This window comes from Protopterus annectens, chromosome 8.part0 (assembly GCF_019279795.1).
Source record: "Protopterus annectens isolate FY-2018-M chromosome 8.part0, PAN1.0, whole genome shotgun sequence".
Classification (NCBI taxonomy): Eukaryota; Metazoa; Chordata; order Ceratodontiformes; family Protopteridae; genus Protopterus; species Protopterus annectens.
In genome coordinates this window covers 1,959,601,152-1,959,619,507 of record NC_056741.1, presented here as the reverse complement: position 1 = coordinate 1,959,619,507, position 18,356 = coordinate 1,959,601,152, and the positions used below count along the sequence as shown (strand labels likewise).

At 42.4% G+C, this 18,356-nt stretch overlaps 2 protein-coding genes across 3 annotated transcripts in view; both read left to right on the top strand.

Moving 5' to 3' along the window:
• The window catches only part of LOC122809760 (histo-blood group ABO system transferase-like), a gene marked incomplete in the record, with an annotated part of 502,208 nt that overhangs the window by 236,084 nt on the left and 247,768 nt on the right, over nt 1-18,356 (top strand).
• LOC122809762 (histo-blood group ABO system transferase-like) overlaps nt 1-18,356 on the top strand; it is a 436,579-nt gene that overhangs the window by 172,163 nt on the left and 246,060 nt on the right. The window contains exon 2 of one of the 2 annotated variants that reach the window (XM_044081489.1): nt 14,205-14,339. Coding sequence is in view for 1 of the 2 variants with exons in the window: in XM_044081488.1 (XP_043937423.1) it covers nt 14,188-14,339 (152 nt within the window). In the remaining variant the exon portion in view is untranslated. Of the gene's footprint in view, nt 1-14,187; nt 14,340-18,356 lie in introns of those variants that run through there. The other variant, XM_044081488.1, reaches the window with a different exon arrangement.

Genomic DNA, 18,356 nt, shown 5'->3' with positions numbered 1-18,356 from the left:
AGTGTGGTTTTCCTACAGGAATAAATAAACTCAAGAAGTGAAATATCTCCTGCTTGTATAAAAATGAAAGGATGGAAAGCATTTAGATGTGCTAATATGATGCTAAAAAGAAGTTGCCATTTAGTGCATAAGAGCTTGCACTGACCTATGAAATATTTCAAAGCAGACTTGAAGGGGAGGTGGGTGATTTCAGAAGTTTGTGCCTCCAAGGATTACTTAATCCCATGCAATTTTTATAAACCCAGTAATGACTCACTGCTATTGAAAGAATTTTCAGATGCATTAGATATGTAGGGATAAAATACTTAACCATCATTTGAGTTAGAATTGTAACATGGCCCTTGAGTCTAAACTTCATAGGATACAACCTGGTTAAAATAGAATAGAACTAAGCAAATGCAGGACTTGCTCAAAGAACATCAGTTAGGGGATATATGGAGAGAATTGAATCCCACTAGCAAAAATTTTACTTTCAGGTTCAGCCAACAGATATGATTGATGTTGATCTGTTATAGTAGCATTAGAGAAATTTGTTATATCCTGCCAAGGATATGACAGCTGACCAGCTTCTAAAGCTTCAGGTTACCTTCCACTCATCCAAACGATCAGTAAGCTGCAGATGAGCTGACCAAAAAAGACAGGTTTGGATGCCAAGACAGTCATAGTTTCCTGCTGTTGTAGATGGTTCACTTCTGCAGACGTTAGAAGATCAGTGGTTGGCTTGTGCTGTTCCTTTGCTGGGCAGTTATGTATTATTATTATACTTAACTGTTTAGGAAATTTTTTTTTAAGCTATGAATCTGTGTTTTAATGAACTGTTACAAGACTGGACTGTACTTTTAAATGGGAGCCCACTGTTTTCCTGTCATTCTAAAAGATGTTTAAAGTAATTGAAAAACATTCTTTTCTGAGAAGAAGTTGTTTATTTTATTTTGGGGTGGGCTGGCAAAGGGTTTTAAAGTGCTTTTTTGGTGTGTTTTTGTGTGAAAACAGTGACTTTTGAAGATTTCATATTTTTGCCAGCTCTGCTGCTTGTTTTCCCTGGGAATGAGGTACCTATCATTCTCAACTTGATTTTGGAACTGACTACAAGTCCCACCGTCAGTCCTTCTTCCAGCCAGAAAAAGAAAAAGTTAAGCAAACAGGCTTTTCCATAACAGCAGACTAGCAATTATCCTTGGCCACAGATAGGTGACTCTGCAGTGGTCATAGCTTGTTCCTCAGACCACTCATCTTTTACCCTGATCCCTCTGGTACAGCAGCTACAGCCACTGTGGACCCAGGGGTTAGCCATGTCCTCTGTGGCTGTTGGTGCCAGAGCCACACTTGTTAGCCCTGGGAGAGGGAACAGTGAAGAATTCCCTTTTTAGTCAGAATGTTGTGCATATCCCTGAGAAAGCTGCTTCTGCCATTAATAACGTCTTTTGGACCCATCTTTTTATATCAGAAAGAAACAGAAAACTAAACAAATATCTACTCCTCTTCAAATTTCCTTACACAGGAGTAGTTTACTGGATGTGGCTCAGAGTTTAATTCAGGCTATTGATCCTTCTTATAAAGTAGTTCCTGGCAAAAAAAAGGATGAGAGAGACTTCTTTTCTTGAAGGCATTCAAGATTGTCAGTCTGGATAGGAAGATAAAGTGACAAATACAGGGTTTTTTTTCCAAAGTGGTTTGATTCAGACTCATAGGAGAGCTTAGTATACTACGAGCTGTAACAGAAGTCATTTCCAGAACCTGCACCCATTCTTCCAGTTCTGTCAGCTCTTAAGGATGTGCATCACAGCCTGCAGTTTTCCTGATAGTGTGCTGCATCTAAAAAGGCAGAATGTATAACATTCCTCAGTATTTTTAATTTTTATACACTTCTCAAACCTGACCCAGCAGCTCTAGCTTTAATTAATCCTACTGCTGCTAAACATTTGGTTAATTCCAATCTTACTGTTTCTAATAAAGAACGGAAGATTACTGATAAAGTGGAAAAAAGTGTATGTGACTTTGATCTTCAAATTTTTGAATTGTCAGGTGCATACATTAATTGTAAAAGTATGACAATGTTTTATCTGCAGTTTCTTTTTGTAAGGAAAATTCTGCTGTAAATAATTTAGTTTTTTTTTTCAATTTCATCACTCACAACTCAGTTTAGTGTATCCATGACTAAGTTGATACTACTTTTAAAACTGTGGCCACTGGTACTGTTTTGAAGAGGTTTGCCCGGCCTTGTTTTTAGAACCTTCCAGAAGGTGTGAAAAATTAGATTTTTAAATTCTCTATTGACTAGAGATTTAGTTTTCGGTTCCTTTACTGCAGAGGTTATCAAAAAGTATGATGAAAGGAGTAAGTTGTTACAGGGAATCTCTAAGATTTTTTAGTCCTCCTTTCCCAAATTTTGTAAAGGGGTTTCTAACCCTTCATCCAATTTCAGCAAAAAAACAAAAACAAAATATGCAGTCATAAAAAGGCAGGTAAACAGATGTTTAAGAAGAAATGGTGAGGAGCAGGTTCTAAAAAGAATTCAGAACCCCTCAAAAGGACAGTCTAACACGTCAGAATGACTATTTAAGGAACCTTACCCCCCTCCCACCCAGCCTGGCAGTCCCTCTTTCCTGCAAGAAAGTCTGAATCTCCACTTTCCACAATGGCAACACATAGTTTCAGACAAATGGGTTCTGAAGATCATTCATCGGGGTTGCAGATGGCAGTGGAAGGACATTGCTCATTTCCATGGGGTAATACCTCAGCCACCAGACCGGGACTCCTGTATCTCCCATTGTTCTTCAGCACATATTGTCTCAGAGAGTGATAAAATCAGTTCCTCCATCTCTGGTTGGGAAAAGATTTTATCCAAGGATGTTTTCAGTGTCAAAGAAAGAAGGTACTTGGAGACCAGTTCTGAATCTTTCTTTCCTCATCCTGTTTTGATAGTGCCCAAGTTCAAAATGCTGTCACTTCACAACCTGTTAGCTCTTCTTCCTCATTTAAGCTTCCTGGTAACACTACATTTAAAAGATAATTATCACATTCCTTTTCATCCAGACTTCAGGCATTTCTTAAGGTTTTGTGTGCCTGTATCACATTATCAGTTCTCTTCCTCACCCTTTGGACTATCCACTGCACTAAGTTTGTTTACAAAGTGTCTAGCTCCAGTTAAGGCTCATTCCTGGATACAGGATATCAGCATTTTCCCATATTTAGATGACTTGTTTATTTTTGCAGAGTCCTTTTCAAAGTGTCAGTAATCTCTAACTTGGATGAGACATCTATTAAACAAGCTGGTATTCCAAGTGAGCATTCCAAAGTCTTTTTTTGATTCCTTCACACAGCATTGTGTTCCTGGGGTGTAAGCTATTCACCTCCGTTTAAAGAGTTTTTCTTCTACAGGTAGAAAAAAGATCTATATTTAGATCTGTTTCTAAGGCTTTCTAGTCGGGCTTCAGTCACTTCAAGGGAATAACTCAGGATTTTGGGTCTCATGCCATCTTTGATTCTCATGATATCCCTGGCAAGACTCCACATGAGAAGGATAGAGTGGTATCTGTAATCTTTTCCCAGCACGAACATCCTTGTGTCTTTTCATATCTCAGTGCTGGGGTTTGTCAGCAGAGAAATCACTTGGAAACAAGAAATTCCCCAAAATCCAGGTCTCCTCTTCTCCCTCCCTGCTCCAAAGTAGTCAGTCACTACAGATGTCTCAGACTCTGCTTTGGGAAAAGTTTCAAGAGGTATAAAAGTGCAGGGGGTGTGGGACACCAAGGGCAAATGCAAGCACATAAATATCAAGAAGATGCTTGCCTTGTTGAAGGCACTTAACTCTCTGAAAGATTCTTGGTTGCTAGGACCTCTTCAGGTGGTTACAGACAATGCCATAGTCCTGTGGTACATCAGCAAGCAAGAGGGAACCAAGTCATACCTCCTTTGCAGCCTAGCCATATTAACTTAGGATATAGCTTCACAGAACAGTTTCACACTACAGATGTCCTCTATTCCATCAGAGCAAAATTGAGGCAGATAAACTGAGCAGGACTAGGGTGAATGGAAACTAGGTCAGGGGTTCTACCAATATTTGATCCATCTGTAGAGGGTTCCTCAAGTTAGACCTATTTGCCTCTTTGAACAGTCAGCTAGTAAGATTCTGCTTCAGGACTCCATGCAGGAAGGCCTGAAAGACAGAATGTTAAATTGTCCATCTCGCCTTCGTTCTTGCTGTTTGGGTTCAGAGCCGATCCTCGGCTCTGACTCGGCCATCTTCTATAGCTCGAGAGCTGTTTACTGGCTCAAGGCTACCCCTTATCCCAGCATGCCCAGCGTCAGCTACCCAGATTTCGTTTGCTGCTTCAGCTGCGAGGTTGATTCATTACTGGCTCAGGCTTAGTATAGATTTTTCTATTATTTGTTGTTTATTCTTAAAAATGTAAGTTTTTGTCTATATATTACTTTATCCCTTATCGCTTCTTGTATGTTGTAGCTTTTCTGGCCATCGCTCCATAACTCGCAGGCCTTCTATCTCCCCTGAACTCATTTAAATTAGAGAGTTCTCCCCCCCCCCCCTTTAGGACAGCCATTTAATTAGAGGCTCTCCTTCTGTCCCTTAACTGTAAAAAAAAAAAAAGTTAGTTTCTTAGTTTTATAGTATAGTTTTTTTCTTATTGTTGTTTGTAAAAATGTCTAAAGATACCAAGGTTTCTGGCTTCAAAAAGTGAGACTCATGCTGTCAGAAAATGTCTCTGACAGATGGGCACACTAGTTGTGTATATTGTTTGGACGCTGTTCACCTGCAGGACTCCTGTTCTATATGTCACACTTTTAGTCTAAAGGTCCTGCAGGAGCGCAAAAACAAGTGAATCCTTCGGGGATTATTGAAGCCTCAGGATTCTCGAGCTAAAAGTACTCAGCCAGCGAAATCTCCTAAGTCTGTCAAGCCATCGGCTCCACCTTCGGAGCCGACGCCTTTACTTGACCAACCAAGTATGTCGGTGCCGGCTGGCACCAACAAGACAACTCCTCCGTCGGCTCCATCTGCTATTTCGGAGCCATAAGATACTGAGGTCTCTGTCCTTGGAGTCCATCCACTCGGCACCTCAGTAACCTCTGCTACAGAATGAACGTAGCTATCATTCTTCCCACTCCTCTTGATCCTCTGGATTATGAGATCATGATGTGGAGAGAGTAGTAAGTAGGTTGCTTAAGTCACAGGCACTGGCAAAAATTCTGTCCAGCCCATCTCAACAGGTATCGGCTCCAACCGCCTCTATTTCTGTTCCTCCTCCGACTACATTTAGCTCCGAGCCGGAGACCATGGATTCACAGGTAGTAGAACTGTCGGCGCCGATCATCATCTCTCCTTCGGTTCCAATTATTTGATTCTACCTTCTATCATGGGATCTGGGCACCGAGGCTCTCTCGTCGGCTCCAAGGGGGGGGGAGTGGCATTGGACCCTTGTCCCCGACCCCGTTCTCCCCTCTGAGCTTTGGCGCAGGTGAGCTCGGCTCCCACATCGGCCTCGGAGCCATCACCCTCAACGCGGAGAAAGACTCCTGTTTCTATGGAGCCGGAGCTTTCTCTGCCTAGAGGTTGGGACGCCTTCAAAGTCATGCGGAGTGTGCTGTTCCCCAAAACAGCTCTACTGCCAGCTCCATCGACTCCTCCCCCCGTGGTGTCTGTTCCAACCTCTACTCCTCCTCCAGACCCCAAGCAGAGGGAACCTATGCCCCAGGACACCCCATTTGGGTGATGCCTCCCCTGATCACTTGGAAGAGCCTCCCTGGAAGAAGTGCAAGAGGAAGTACATAGACTCCCCTGAGTCTGTCACTTCAGATACAGATATGGATGAATCGGAAGGGTCCCAAGGTCCCCCTCTGAAGATGTTTCCTTTTTGGACATCCTTGAAATGCTTAGAGGAGGGACTGGACTTCCCTAGCCCCTACCGAGGACGAGTCTGTATACCTGAACGCATTCGGTTCCCGACCTTCCACTTCCTGGGTATCTCCTCCTTTCAATCCACTCATGTCAGTAGTGGCTTGAAAGGTTTGGGCAGCTCCAGATTCTGTGGAACCTACTCCGAGGAGACCAAACAAATTTATTACAGCCCCCCAGGACAAATAATTCCTCTCCAAAGGTGTGCCTGTTGATGCCATTGGTGGTAGCAGCAGCCACCCGGAAAGAGTTAGCAGAAACCTCTTCATCTGTTCATCCTCCGAACATGGAGTCTCGGATGATGGACAGATATGGAAAGCGAATGTTTGCTTCAGCGACCTTTTCAATGAGGTCCCTGAACTATCTATGGCATTTTACACGTCTTCAAAGGGATCTCCTGAAAGAGCTTGGAGATGCCCTTCAAGATCCTACAACTAAGGGAGCACCAGCCAAAGTAGCTTTTCAGCTTGCGACTCTTAATTCCATAGTCAACTCCTCCATGAGGCTGATTTCCTATGCAGCCGATGGAGCGAGCAGAGCCACAGGGACAGGTGTGGCTCTCAGGAGACATGCTTGGATGCGGCTGTGTCAGTTTGTGGAACCCTTTCGAGTGTCTTTCACCAATACTCCCTTTGATGGCTCCTTTCTCTTTGGGCCTCAGGTGAAAGACACATTGACCAGGTGTGAGCAGGAAGGCAAGGCTCTCTCTGCCGTGGGAGTCCGTTTTTCCACTCCTTCCAGACCTTATCCCAAGGGTCAGAAGAGCGGAAAGATGTGGTTCTGAAAATCCCAGGGACCCTTGCCTGACACACGTGGTTATTTTTCCCCCAGGGGCAGAGGGGGAAACAACAATAACAGACGTGGCAGAGGGGGACTGCAAAACCAGGGTGACAGAGAAACCTTCTCTGCCAAGCCCTTCCAGCATCCTTGAAGGGTTGCCCGACTGCTCACCTCTGGAGGCAGTCTGGGGAAGACTTTCGCTGTACCCAAAAGCCACAAGAGACAGATGGGTACTATCCATCATATCCGGAGGTTACAAAATTCCCTTCCATCAATCCTCCATAGAATCAGAAAAGCCCATCCCAGATGTCCCACTCAATCTAAGGGATCAAGCAGTCACAGAAGTTTCAAGACTGCTAGAAAAAAGAGCCATTCAAGAAGTCCCCGCAGACCAACTAGGATCCGGAACTTACTCAAGATTCTTTTTAGTACCAAAAAAGACAGGGGACTGGAGAACAATACTGGATCTCAGCAGATTGAACAAATCTGTACAAAAAGAAAAGTTCTAGATGGTGACACTGCAGTCCATTTTCCCTTTTCTGGGTCAGGACAATTGGATGTGCTCGATAGATCTTCAGGACGCGTACTACCATATCAAGATGGACAGACGCTCCAGGAGATTTCTTCGCTTCCGGGTAGGGGCCAGTCATTATCAGTTCAGAGCTCTGCCCTTTGGTCTCACCTCAGCCCCCAGGGTGTTCACTAAGTGAATGCCAGTAGTCCACGGCTCACCTAAGGCATCAAGGATTCCAGGTGTTTCCCTATCTAGACGACTGGCTCCTGACTGCTACCACTAGGCATCAACTCTTAGAGGCAGGGGATTATACAATCACATCATGCACTCAACTAGGCATTACAGTAAATTTAGAAAAATCTGCCTTGTTGCCCTGTCAGTCTATCACGTACATAGGAGCAGAGTTAAACACAAAAGAAATGTTTGCGAGATTACCACAGGAAAGAGTTTCCACTATTCATCAACAAGTGTTAATTCTAATGCAGAGCAAAAGGGTTCAAGTCAGACATGTCCTCCAAGCTCTAGGCTGCATGGTAGCTGCCATTCTTCTTGTCCCATTAGCGCGTTTCCACATGAAAATCCTTCAGTGGCTTCTTTTCACGCAGTGGTCTTTCCAGGAACTACGCATGTCTCACATGATCCTGATCACAGAAACATGCAAAAGGCACCTTTCTTAGTGGATGGTCTCCCCACTAGTAATTCAGGGCAGACCTTTCATACAACCCCCTCCAGTAGCCACAGTGACCACGGACGCCTCCCTGATTGGGGGGGTGGGGCATTATGTAGGCAGGACAGTCCAAGGCACTTGGCAACCTCACGAGTACCATCTGCATATCAATGTCCTAGAAATGAGAGCGGTTCTCCTAGCATTGCAAGCCCTTCAAGACTCTCTTCCTTCTGGGACCATTGCAATCCAAATGGACAACATGTCAGTGGTGTGGTACATCAACAAACAGGGTGGGACCAGGTCTTACTCCTTGTGTCGAGAAACACTCAGACTGTGGCAGTGGGCGATTTCCTCCCAATGTTTTCTGATAGCAATGCACATCCCTGGGAAATCCAGCGTCATAGCGGACAGGCTCAGCAGAGCTATCCTCACGAGTGGTCTCTGAATCAGGAAGTTGCGGATCTTATCTTCCGCAAATGGGAACAGCCTTGCTGTGACCTATTTGCCACTCCTCTCAGCAACAAATGCAGCAGCTACTTCTCCCTACTTCCTCTTCCAGGTCATATACTCAGAGATGCTCTAGTCCACGATTGGCCTCAGGGACTCCTTTACGCTTTTCCCCCTTTTCTCCTAATACCAAGACTCATACAGAAAGCAAAATCGTTGGGTTGCAAAATGATCCTCATTGCCCCATATTGGCCTTGACAGATGTGGTTCCCGTTCCTGCACCTCCACCTTCTGGATCAACCGTGGATTCTGGACCCGGTTCCAGATCTTCTGATTCATCAATCAGGTGGGTTACACCAATCACTTCAAACTCTCCAGCTCACATCTTGGTTACTACACTTCCAGCCTTAACCAGGCTTACCAATATCTCTCCAGCAGTCCGTGATATTATTGTTTCCTCACATAAGTTTACTACGAGGAAAACATATGCTAGTAAATGGAAACGGTTTTCTTACTGGGCAGAATCTAGAAATTTGGATCCTTTCTCAGCCCCAGTCCATGAAATTCTTGAATTTCTAGCACAACTCTTTCAGTCTGGTGCGGCTTCCGCTACCATTAGAGTACAACTAGCTGCCATTTCTAATTTTCATATCGGTATGTTTAATTCTAGCATAATGTCTCATAAGCTCTGCAAGGCCTTTATGAGAGGAACATCTCTTCTTAGACCCCCAGTTAGAGATCCTCCTCCTCCTTGGGATCTCAATTTAGTTTTAGCTTCCTTAATTTTGCCTCCCTTTGAACCAGCAGCATCATGTTCCTTCTTTCTTAGAAGACACTTTTTCTGGTTGCTATCACTTCAGCTAGACGTGTCTCAGAACTTCAAGCACTGTGTGTTCATCGTCCTTACCTGGTGTTTCACAAGGACAGAGTTTCTCTGAGGGCCAATCCATCCTTTATTTCTAAAGTCTGCTCAGAGAACAATTTGAATCAATCCATAGATCTCCCAGTTTTCTTTCCTAATCACAGCAACAAGGCAGAATATAAGCTCCACCAATTGGATGTGCACAGACAATTGCGTTTTTACCTCCATAGAACTAAGGAACTAAGAAAGTCAGATCAGTTATTTCTTTCTTATGCTTTCAATAAACAAGGCCTTCCAGTTTCTAAGGTGACCTTATCCAGATGGTTATCTGATACTATTGCCTTTATTTATCAGTTATGAAATAAAGAGTTAACAGCTAAACCAAAAGGTCATTCCACTAGAGCATTAGCCACCTCTGTAGCCTTTCAGTCTAGGTTGCCCATAGACTCAGTCTGTGCATCTGCCACTTGGGCAAACCCTCACACTTTTGTCTTTCATTACAAGGTGGATATGGTCTCCCAGAGCAGAGCTTCCTTTGGTTCTACTGTTCTGAAGAGTCTGTTCCAATGAGCCACCCGGGATTTTAGGTGCTAGGGACACTGTCCCAAACAGCAAAAACGAAGGCGAGATGGAAAACTTAACATAAAGAAGTTATGTACCTACCATAACGTTCCATGTTGGTTGTCTTTATCTTGCCTTCCTTCTTATGTCCCTCCCTCCTTCCCCCTTCCTAGAGGATTGTGAGGAGTTCCTTTTTGTTTTCACTGGCTGAGTATCGTTTATTTCTTCACACGCCAGGTAATTTATGACTCTTTCCTTGTAAAGTGTATTGGACAACCAGTTTTTAGGTATCTGATTACTCTACTTATGTCTAGTGTGCGCTATCACAAACGAGATCTGGGTAGCTGACGCTGGGCATTCTGAGATACGGGGTAGCCTCAAGCCAGTAAACAGCTCTCGAGCTATAGAAGATGGCAGAGTCAGAGCCGAGGATTGGCTCCGAACCCAAACAGCAAGAAGGAAGGCGAGATAAAGACAACTAACATGGAACGTTATGGTAGGTACTTAACTTTTTTCCTGTCCAAGGAAAAGAAAAGGCATGTTCCTGCATGCTTTTCCACCCTTTTCACTTATATCCAGGATGCATCTGAAGATTCAGAAGGAATCTCCCTAGATCATCGTGGTGACTCCCTTCTGGCCAAGACAAAAGTGATTCTCCTTTATTTTGTAAATGGTCAGCAGCAATTACCACAAGCTTCCTCACTAACTGGATCTACTCAGACAAGAACAGGGTGTTTGATACACCCTAACTCCAATCAGCTTCAACTGACTACCTGGATGATAGGTTCTTTATTCCCTTTAGATACCTGTTTACTGTGAATGTGCAGCAGGTAGTAATGAAAACAAGAAAGCCTGCTAAAAAGTTACAGCACAATGGCACTAAATATACAGAACCAACTGATATTGCCAACATCCTGGCAGATAGGTTCAGTGCTAACTTTACCCCTCTCTCATCCCCTAAAGGGCCCATCTCTATACTTGAAGAATGCAAAGTACCTGTAAGCATGGCTGCACAGGTAAAAAGCACACTCTCCAAAGCCAAGAACACAGCATCCATGGGACCGGACAACATCCCAGGCTGCGTTCTACATGAACTACAGAACGAATTGGCACCACATCAGGCTTTGTGCCCACTGAATGGCGCACAGCAACAGTTATCCCACTCCACAAAGGGGGAGCCAACACGACCCCGGGAACTACCGCCCCATTAGCCTGACTAGCCTGGTCTGCAAGGCTATGGAGCGTATCATCATGGAACTTATAAACACTGACATTGGTAATCTCCAAACTCTAGACCCTACCCAGTTCGGGTTTGTAAAAGGCAGATCATGTCTCCTAAACCTGATAAACTTCTTTGAAGCGGTCACCAAAGCCGTAGATGAGGGTAAGGTGGTTCACACAGCCTATCTAAATCTCGCCAAGGCTTTCGACACCATCCCCTACTCTGGAATTATAGACAAACTCACTAAACTAGGTATAAATCCCTATGTCACAAGATGGGTTGCCAACTGGCTCCCTGACAGAACCCACACTGTGAAAGTAGCAGACTCTAAATCCAACTTCAGACCAGTGACAAGTGGAGTACCACAGGGTTCAGTCCTAGGTCCTCTCCTGTTTGGTATCTACTTCTCTGAAGTACAGGCTAACACAGAAGGTCTTTGGCTAACAAAGTTCGCAGATGACTGCAAACTAGGAGCCATAATCAAAACTCCTAAAGATGTGGACATCCTACAAAAGGGCCTTACTGAGACAGATGCCTGGTGTCAAAGCCATGGCCTCAAGCTCAATGCCAAAAACTACATTGTTATCCCATTTGGTAAAAACTCTGTACCCATGAACTACCACATAGGCGGTAGTCTACTTAACACCGAAAGTGTGATAAGAGACCTTGGGACACAGGTGGACAGTAGTCTCTCCTTTGATAATCACATTGCCACAGTAGTCAGGAAATCCTTCTACATGGCACACCTCATCACAAAAGGTTTCTCATCCAGGAAAAAAGAGGTCATTGTTCCCCTCTACTCATCACCCATTAGACCTATTATAGAGTACAACACCCCTTTTGGTATGTACCTCACAAGACATCTACAACAACTGGATAGGCCACAGAAATACCTCACAAAGAGGATTACTGGCCTCAAACAGATGCCCTACGCAGACAGTCTCAAAAAACTCCAACGCATATCGCCTACTCAGAGGCAATCCCTGCCTAACATACAAAGTTATGTCAAACCCAGAGCTGTTGGACATGCTCCACACAAAGAAGTCCCAATCGTTCCGAGCTACACGCTCTAAGGACCTAAACCTTGTCACCACAATAAACAAAACATGCTGGAGGGATAGATTCCTGTCCCAGAGACTTCCCATACTCTGGAACAAACTACCTATCTGTATCAAACAAAGCTCCTCATTAGCACTGTTCAAGAAAAATCGTGATGATTGGATGGGAGATAGGAAATTCACCCCGGGGATCACTTCTGTGGCTCTGCTTGACAGGGGCAAGGGAAAATAATTTTCTTGGGTGGCAAAAGCCAGGGTACCGTTTGGCTAGGCTTATATAGGCTCTATGGCCAATAGCCTAGTATCTATCTATGAATCTATAAAAGAAATGCCCGGAACTGCTTGACTAGTGACTGTACTTTGAACTGCTCTTAGCCAGTGATGGAGGATGAAATGGTGAATGCTGTAGGGTCTAACTGGTAAACAGGCAGCTGGAAGCAAAACAGTGGCTTGCATTTAGTGAACTGCATCATCATCATCATCATCTTTCGGCTATTCCCATTAGGTGATCTGCTGTGGCGACCCCTGTTTCCATTTCTTCCTGTCCTCTGTATCTTGCTCTGTCACACCAACCACCTACATGTCCTCTCTCACCACATCCATAAACCTTACCTTAGGCCTTCCTCTTTTCCTGGTACATGGTAGCTTCATCCTTAGCATCTTTTTCCCAATATACTCAGCATCCCTCCTCAGCACATGTCCAAACCAACATAATCGTGCCTCTCTGGCTTTGTCTCCAAACCTTCCAACCTAGGCTTGACCCTCTAATATACTTATTCCTAATCCTGTCCACCCTTGTCACACCCAGTGCAAATTTTAACATCTTTAATTCTGCCACATCCAGTTCATACTCCTGCCTTTTTGTCAGTACCACTGTCTCCAACCCATATAACTTAGCTGGTCTCACTACCCTCTTGTAGACCTACCCTTTCACTCTTACAGGTACTCGTCTGTCACAAATCACTCCTGACACTCTTCTCCACCCACTCCATCCTGCTTGTACTCTCTTCTTCACCTCTCTTCCACACTCACCATTACTCTGAACTATTGACCCCAAGTATTTAAACTCATCCACCTTCGCCACCTCTACTCCTTGCATCTTCACCATTCCTCTATCCTCCCTCTCATTCACACACATATATTCTGTCTTAGTCCTGCTGACCTTCATTCCTCTTCTCTCTAGAGCATATCTCCATCTCCCCAGGGTCTCCTCCACCTGTTCCCTACTCTCACTACAGATCACAATGTCATCTGCAAACATCATAGTCCATGGGGGACTCCTGTCTGATCTCGTCTGTCAACCTGTCCATCACCATTGCAAATAAGAAAGGGCTCAGAGCTGATCCTTGATGTAACCCCACCTCCACCTTAAACGCATCCGTCACTCCCACTGCAGACCTAACTGCTGTCGAACTGCATAATAATGCAGTATTACTGCCTGAGTGTTGGAGGAAATTGTTTGACATTCCATGTTGTGTAATAATGCAGTATTACTACCTGAGTGTTGGAGGAAATTGTTTGACATTCCATGTGGTGTCACTGGACAGCTGTATAAGGCTTTCAGGTCAAAATCTGTGAGTGCTGCATTCTGCCGTGCTTACATGTTGAGTAGCAGTAAAACAGCTGCTTTGTGGTTGCTGCAAAAGTCTGGGATGACATCTTCCCCCATTATGGAGTGATCTCAAAGTTGTGTAAAGTGGATGTGGGGGTGCAGCCTACCACATGGGAGTGTGAGGGGCTTGCCCCCCCAAAATCAAACTTACTTTGTTTTTACTAAGATATTTTACTAACTATGCGTTTGATCATTTTTATTCATCAACTAGTCATTCAGCAACTTATCTCTCCTTTCATTGAACTGTACAAATGTGGATACAAAGGATGCAAAGCAACTTGTCCAGAAATAGTTGGTGTACATAAATCTTTCATTGCACTTGCATTTGAGTTCTGTGTTGATAATATCAATGTATTTTTTAAAACCATTATAGAATGATTCTGCATATGTCTTCGTGAAAAAAGGCAAAAAAAAAAACTGAATTACATCATGAAATCACTGTGTCATTTTGCAGTTAGATTGAGACCTAGCTTAGAATAAGATGATAAAACTAAAGTACCTTAATTTTAATTTTATGTTGCCACCTTAAAATCTAAAAGCCTATATTGTGATGCTGTCCTTATGCAGGAGGACCGATGTTAACATTTTGACTCCTTGGCTTGCTCCAATCATCTGGGAAGGCACCTATAATTATGACATCATAAATGAACAGTTTAAGCAAGGCAACTATTCAATTGGACTCGTAGTCTTTGCAGTGAAAAAGTAAGTAAATGTTTGTGAAAAAAAATCTTAATTTATTCTTTTCTTTTTCTTACTTGTCTGCTTTCCTGTTGAAATTACAGTTATGCTGTTTTGATAACCTTTACATTGTGCATCTACTGGTATTATTCCATTAAGGAAATACTACTTTCCTAACAAGCATATAATTTATGGGAGAATTGGCTTTTCTGTTTCATATCAAAGCCTATAGGTTGCAGCAGAGTTTGTGTTAGCACTGTGCTTATGATTAGCAGTAGGTTAGGCTGAAGGCAGATATAATTTGGCTGTCCAACTAGACTGTTTTATGATGTACATGACCGAGAAAAGACAAAGCTGTACAATGATATCCACATGGGATGAGTGTGTTTCCCTTTCTAAGCACAGAATGTTTTGCCGTTACCTGTTTCTTGTTCTGGAACTGGGTGGCTTTGATGTAAACCTTGCATACATCAGAGATGAGTTTGCGTACTGCATTCTCCCTCTTACTTTCTTGTCTGGGAAAATAATAATTCCAAATCCCATTTACACCGTCCATCCCTAGTCTGCCTTCTAACAACTTGAGCCTATTTAAGAGCCTAGGATTCCAATTTCTCACACGGACAATTTACCTAGTCCTAATTATTTCTTTGAGTATGTAAAATGTTTCAGTTTTACATCTGTATTTTTGATTTTTCTCCAAAAATTCATACATCATCTTCCATATGTGATCTGGTAAGTTAGTTGAGGTTAAATTGTTGCTTCAGAGTAGAAATATGCATAAAAATCTGTTGAATTTGAAGCCAGATCAAGCTTGTATGTGCATTAAAACTTTTAGTATAAGAGGAGACTTTGGAAGTGCTCCTCAACAGATGGACTGTGTTATAGTGTTCTGATCTCAGATAACAAACTTGGTTCCCAAGACATTCAACAGTGCTGTGTACTTCAGTCAACTGGATTGAACAGCGCTATCGAATGCCTGGTATCAACTTGACTTGTACCCTCATCCACTAAAGTGGGAGAAGGGTTACAGCCTTTAAGTGTATATTAGTCTTGAATCGTACTTAAGGTTAATTAATTGCTACACCCAGATTTTCACATGCTATGACTGCTTACACATCCTGTTACTCTAGATTGTCATTTCCCCACTCAATTTCTATTCCATTTTTGTATGGAAATTGTTGCACTATCGTAATACATTTTGCTCTCAAGCTCAGTTCCCAGATATTTAATGTTAACATTTGTAGTATGTCTTCCCTGGAAGTAGCTACCAGTTCTGTGTTGGGAAAGGTACTCTCTTATCTTTTTATACATAAAAGTGGAGGAGTGGAAGCATAAAAGTATAGTCGAATTAAAGCTTTGCAGTTGAACTGGTACATGCATGCATGTACGACATGAAATGAGTTGGGTAAATAACTGAGTCTGATGAATACCTGCAAGTCACCATTGAGTTAATTCAGGGAAGTATGAACAGGTAATATATAGTAATAAAAAAATCTAAGTATTTGAGAGTAGGTACTTGACAAGAGTGAAGATGAGAACATTCAAGTAGACAAAACCATTATTTCTGAATGGCCTAATTTTAGAATGTCAAGATTGCAAAGGTCAAAGAACTTCCAGTCAGCTTGCACATTGTTCTTGTTAAAACAAGTACCAATAGAGTTTAAAATACGTAACTCCTGTATAGAAAATACGGGAGTTTTCAGAGACATTAAATGGGTTAAAAGGGGAGGTAGAGTAATTCCAAGAGAATCATAATCAACAAGTTGTGTGACACAGAGCTTAGGTGAAGTAAAAACAAGCATCGCTGTAGCCCAGACAAATGCTTTTAAATGGTGTTGAAAGGGATGGACAATAGTCAGGAGAACTTGGACACAGTGCTTCTACAGAAATAGAACTTCAAAATATTTGTGAACATATTCCTTGTATGATGGAATGCCTCAGCTTTAAAACTGAGGCCCTGTAATGTGTTGAGAAGAAAGACTTGTAAAACCTTCTGCTAGGCAACAGCTGAGGCTTAAAACAGAGCAAACATTACAAGGAAAACCAGCTGATTAATGGGGAGGGATTTTTCAATTAGTCCAAACCTGGTGGAGAAATAATCAAAATAAGATGACCGGAAGTAAGAGAAGCATTTTAAACACCTAGAAAAGATAAGAAGGGGAATGAAGGCAGTGTAGAAGTGAAATAAAGGTAATTTTTGTGAATGGATATGAAACAACATTTCTGGAAGAAGTCTCCAGAGTACAGAGAGAGTGACAAAAGGAACTGAAAATATTAATTTATTATTTGTTAATTGAAGACTGAGAATGAGAAATGGGATGTATGCTTGCTGGCAGTTTTAGTATTAAAAAAACAGGTGTTTAGGCTGGAACATACTAGAAAAATTACAAAAAAAATGCAAACAGGATCTGCTTTCATAAAGGTACTCTAGAGTGGTCTGCCGGGAAAGAGCCATGGTAAGAATATAACAGAGGCAGTGGAAAAATAAATGAAGAAAAGGCCAAATGGTTTGGAATGCTTTTAAATGTAGATGACTCAGATTTAAAAAAAGTCATTTGATTGATGTGTTTGCTAAAAAGTCTGAATCCAAAAGCTTGAAATAATTTAAAGATAAATGTGTGCCTAGGATGTGGGTCATGCGCCTGTCATGGGTACCAGGCTTGGACCTTCTGGTGTGGCTTTCTAATTAACAACAAAAAGGAAAACTATTAAAAACAGTTCAAACAATGAATAGATCTATTCATCTAGTTCTAGTCAGATATTTAAAGCAATGGAAGCATTTATAAAGCTTGTTGACAACCAACTTTCCCTTGAGTGGATAAGAGCCCATTTGATCCCCCATAATGTGTACTACAAGCAAGGGAGTGAGAGCAGTCTAGATGGGCGTGTCTTTCAGACAACCGTAAACATTGCTTGTGCCCTTGCCAGCATCCCAGCAATGATGAGGTATGATGTAGGCTCTAGACCAACCCTGCAGTGGGAGACATAACACAATCAATCACTATGCCCTTCTGTTGAGTGCATATTGCCATACACTTTAGAGAAGGACATCTGCTTATGCAGCTTAATGTCCTAATGCATATCTCGTAGCTGTTCCTTGTGTTGCCATTCCTCCCTTTATTGTGTCTTTGGAGAACCTTGTTACACCTTTTTTCCCCACTGAATGGATATACTGATCCTTCCCATATTAATTCCAACAGACACCTAGGCATTCAGTTCAACACAGCTCACCTAGACTGTAGTAAGGACATTATACCCTTCTGACAATGGAGCTGGCTACAAAAGAAACAATGGTACACATTAATAAAACAGTTAAAATGGTTAAAACATCCAGTATCTGTAAATATCCCAGCAAAACATTTTTTCCTCCTGTTTTAGTCAAGCTGTTCTAACTCTCTTATTTTAGAAGAAGCAGTAATAAGAACTAAAATAGGGTGTGGAAATACTTCTAGATGTGATGGTGGTGAGGCGTCAAGCACAGAGGAAACAAAAAAACAGACCAACTTGTGTTCCAGATAACTCAATTACCCTACTCCAGAAAAGGAGACAAGCTGCGGTCAGATGTGTAAACTTCCTATAGTGTCCTCCCAGAAAAATAAGTGCTAGATGGGATCACAGTAGACTGAAAAAAGGGTATTAATGAAGATGAGAGCAAGCCCCAAACACTCTGCATGAATACCTGAATGCCATACATCCTCTGATCATCACATCTCTGGGTCAGGAAAGAAGTTCCTCACAGAGAAAGAGTTTTTTTTCTTATTATTTTTTCTTATTGTAAAAGTGAACGTCTACTAACATATGCCATTTTGATTATAAATGTGTTGCCCTTGCTGTGATCCCTTTCATTCCTAATGCCTTCTATTTTCTAGTGATAAAGACTGAAAATTTGCAGGGGTAGGAAAAGTGGAAACCTTTTTATGCAAGTATGAGAGACCACAATGGACTGGCATCTTATACAGCAATAATTCCATGTCTTATGGCCATAGAATTTTACTACAGGCTTCACCTTGCATGTAACCCTGAATGTGATATAGGAGGTGT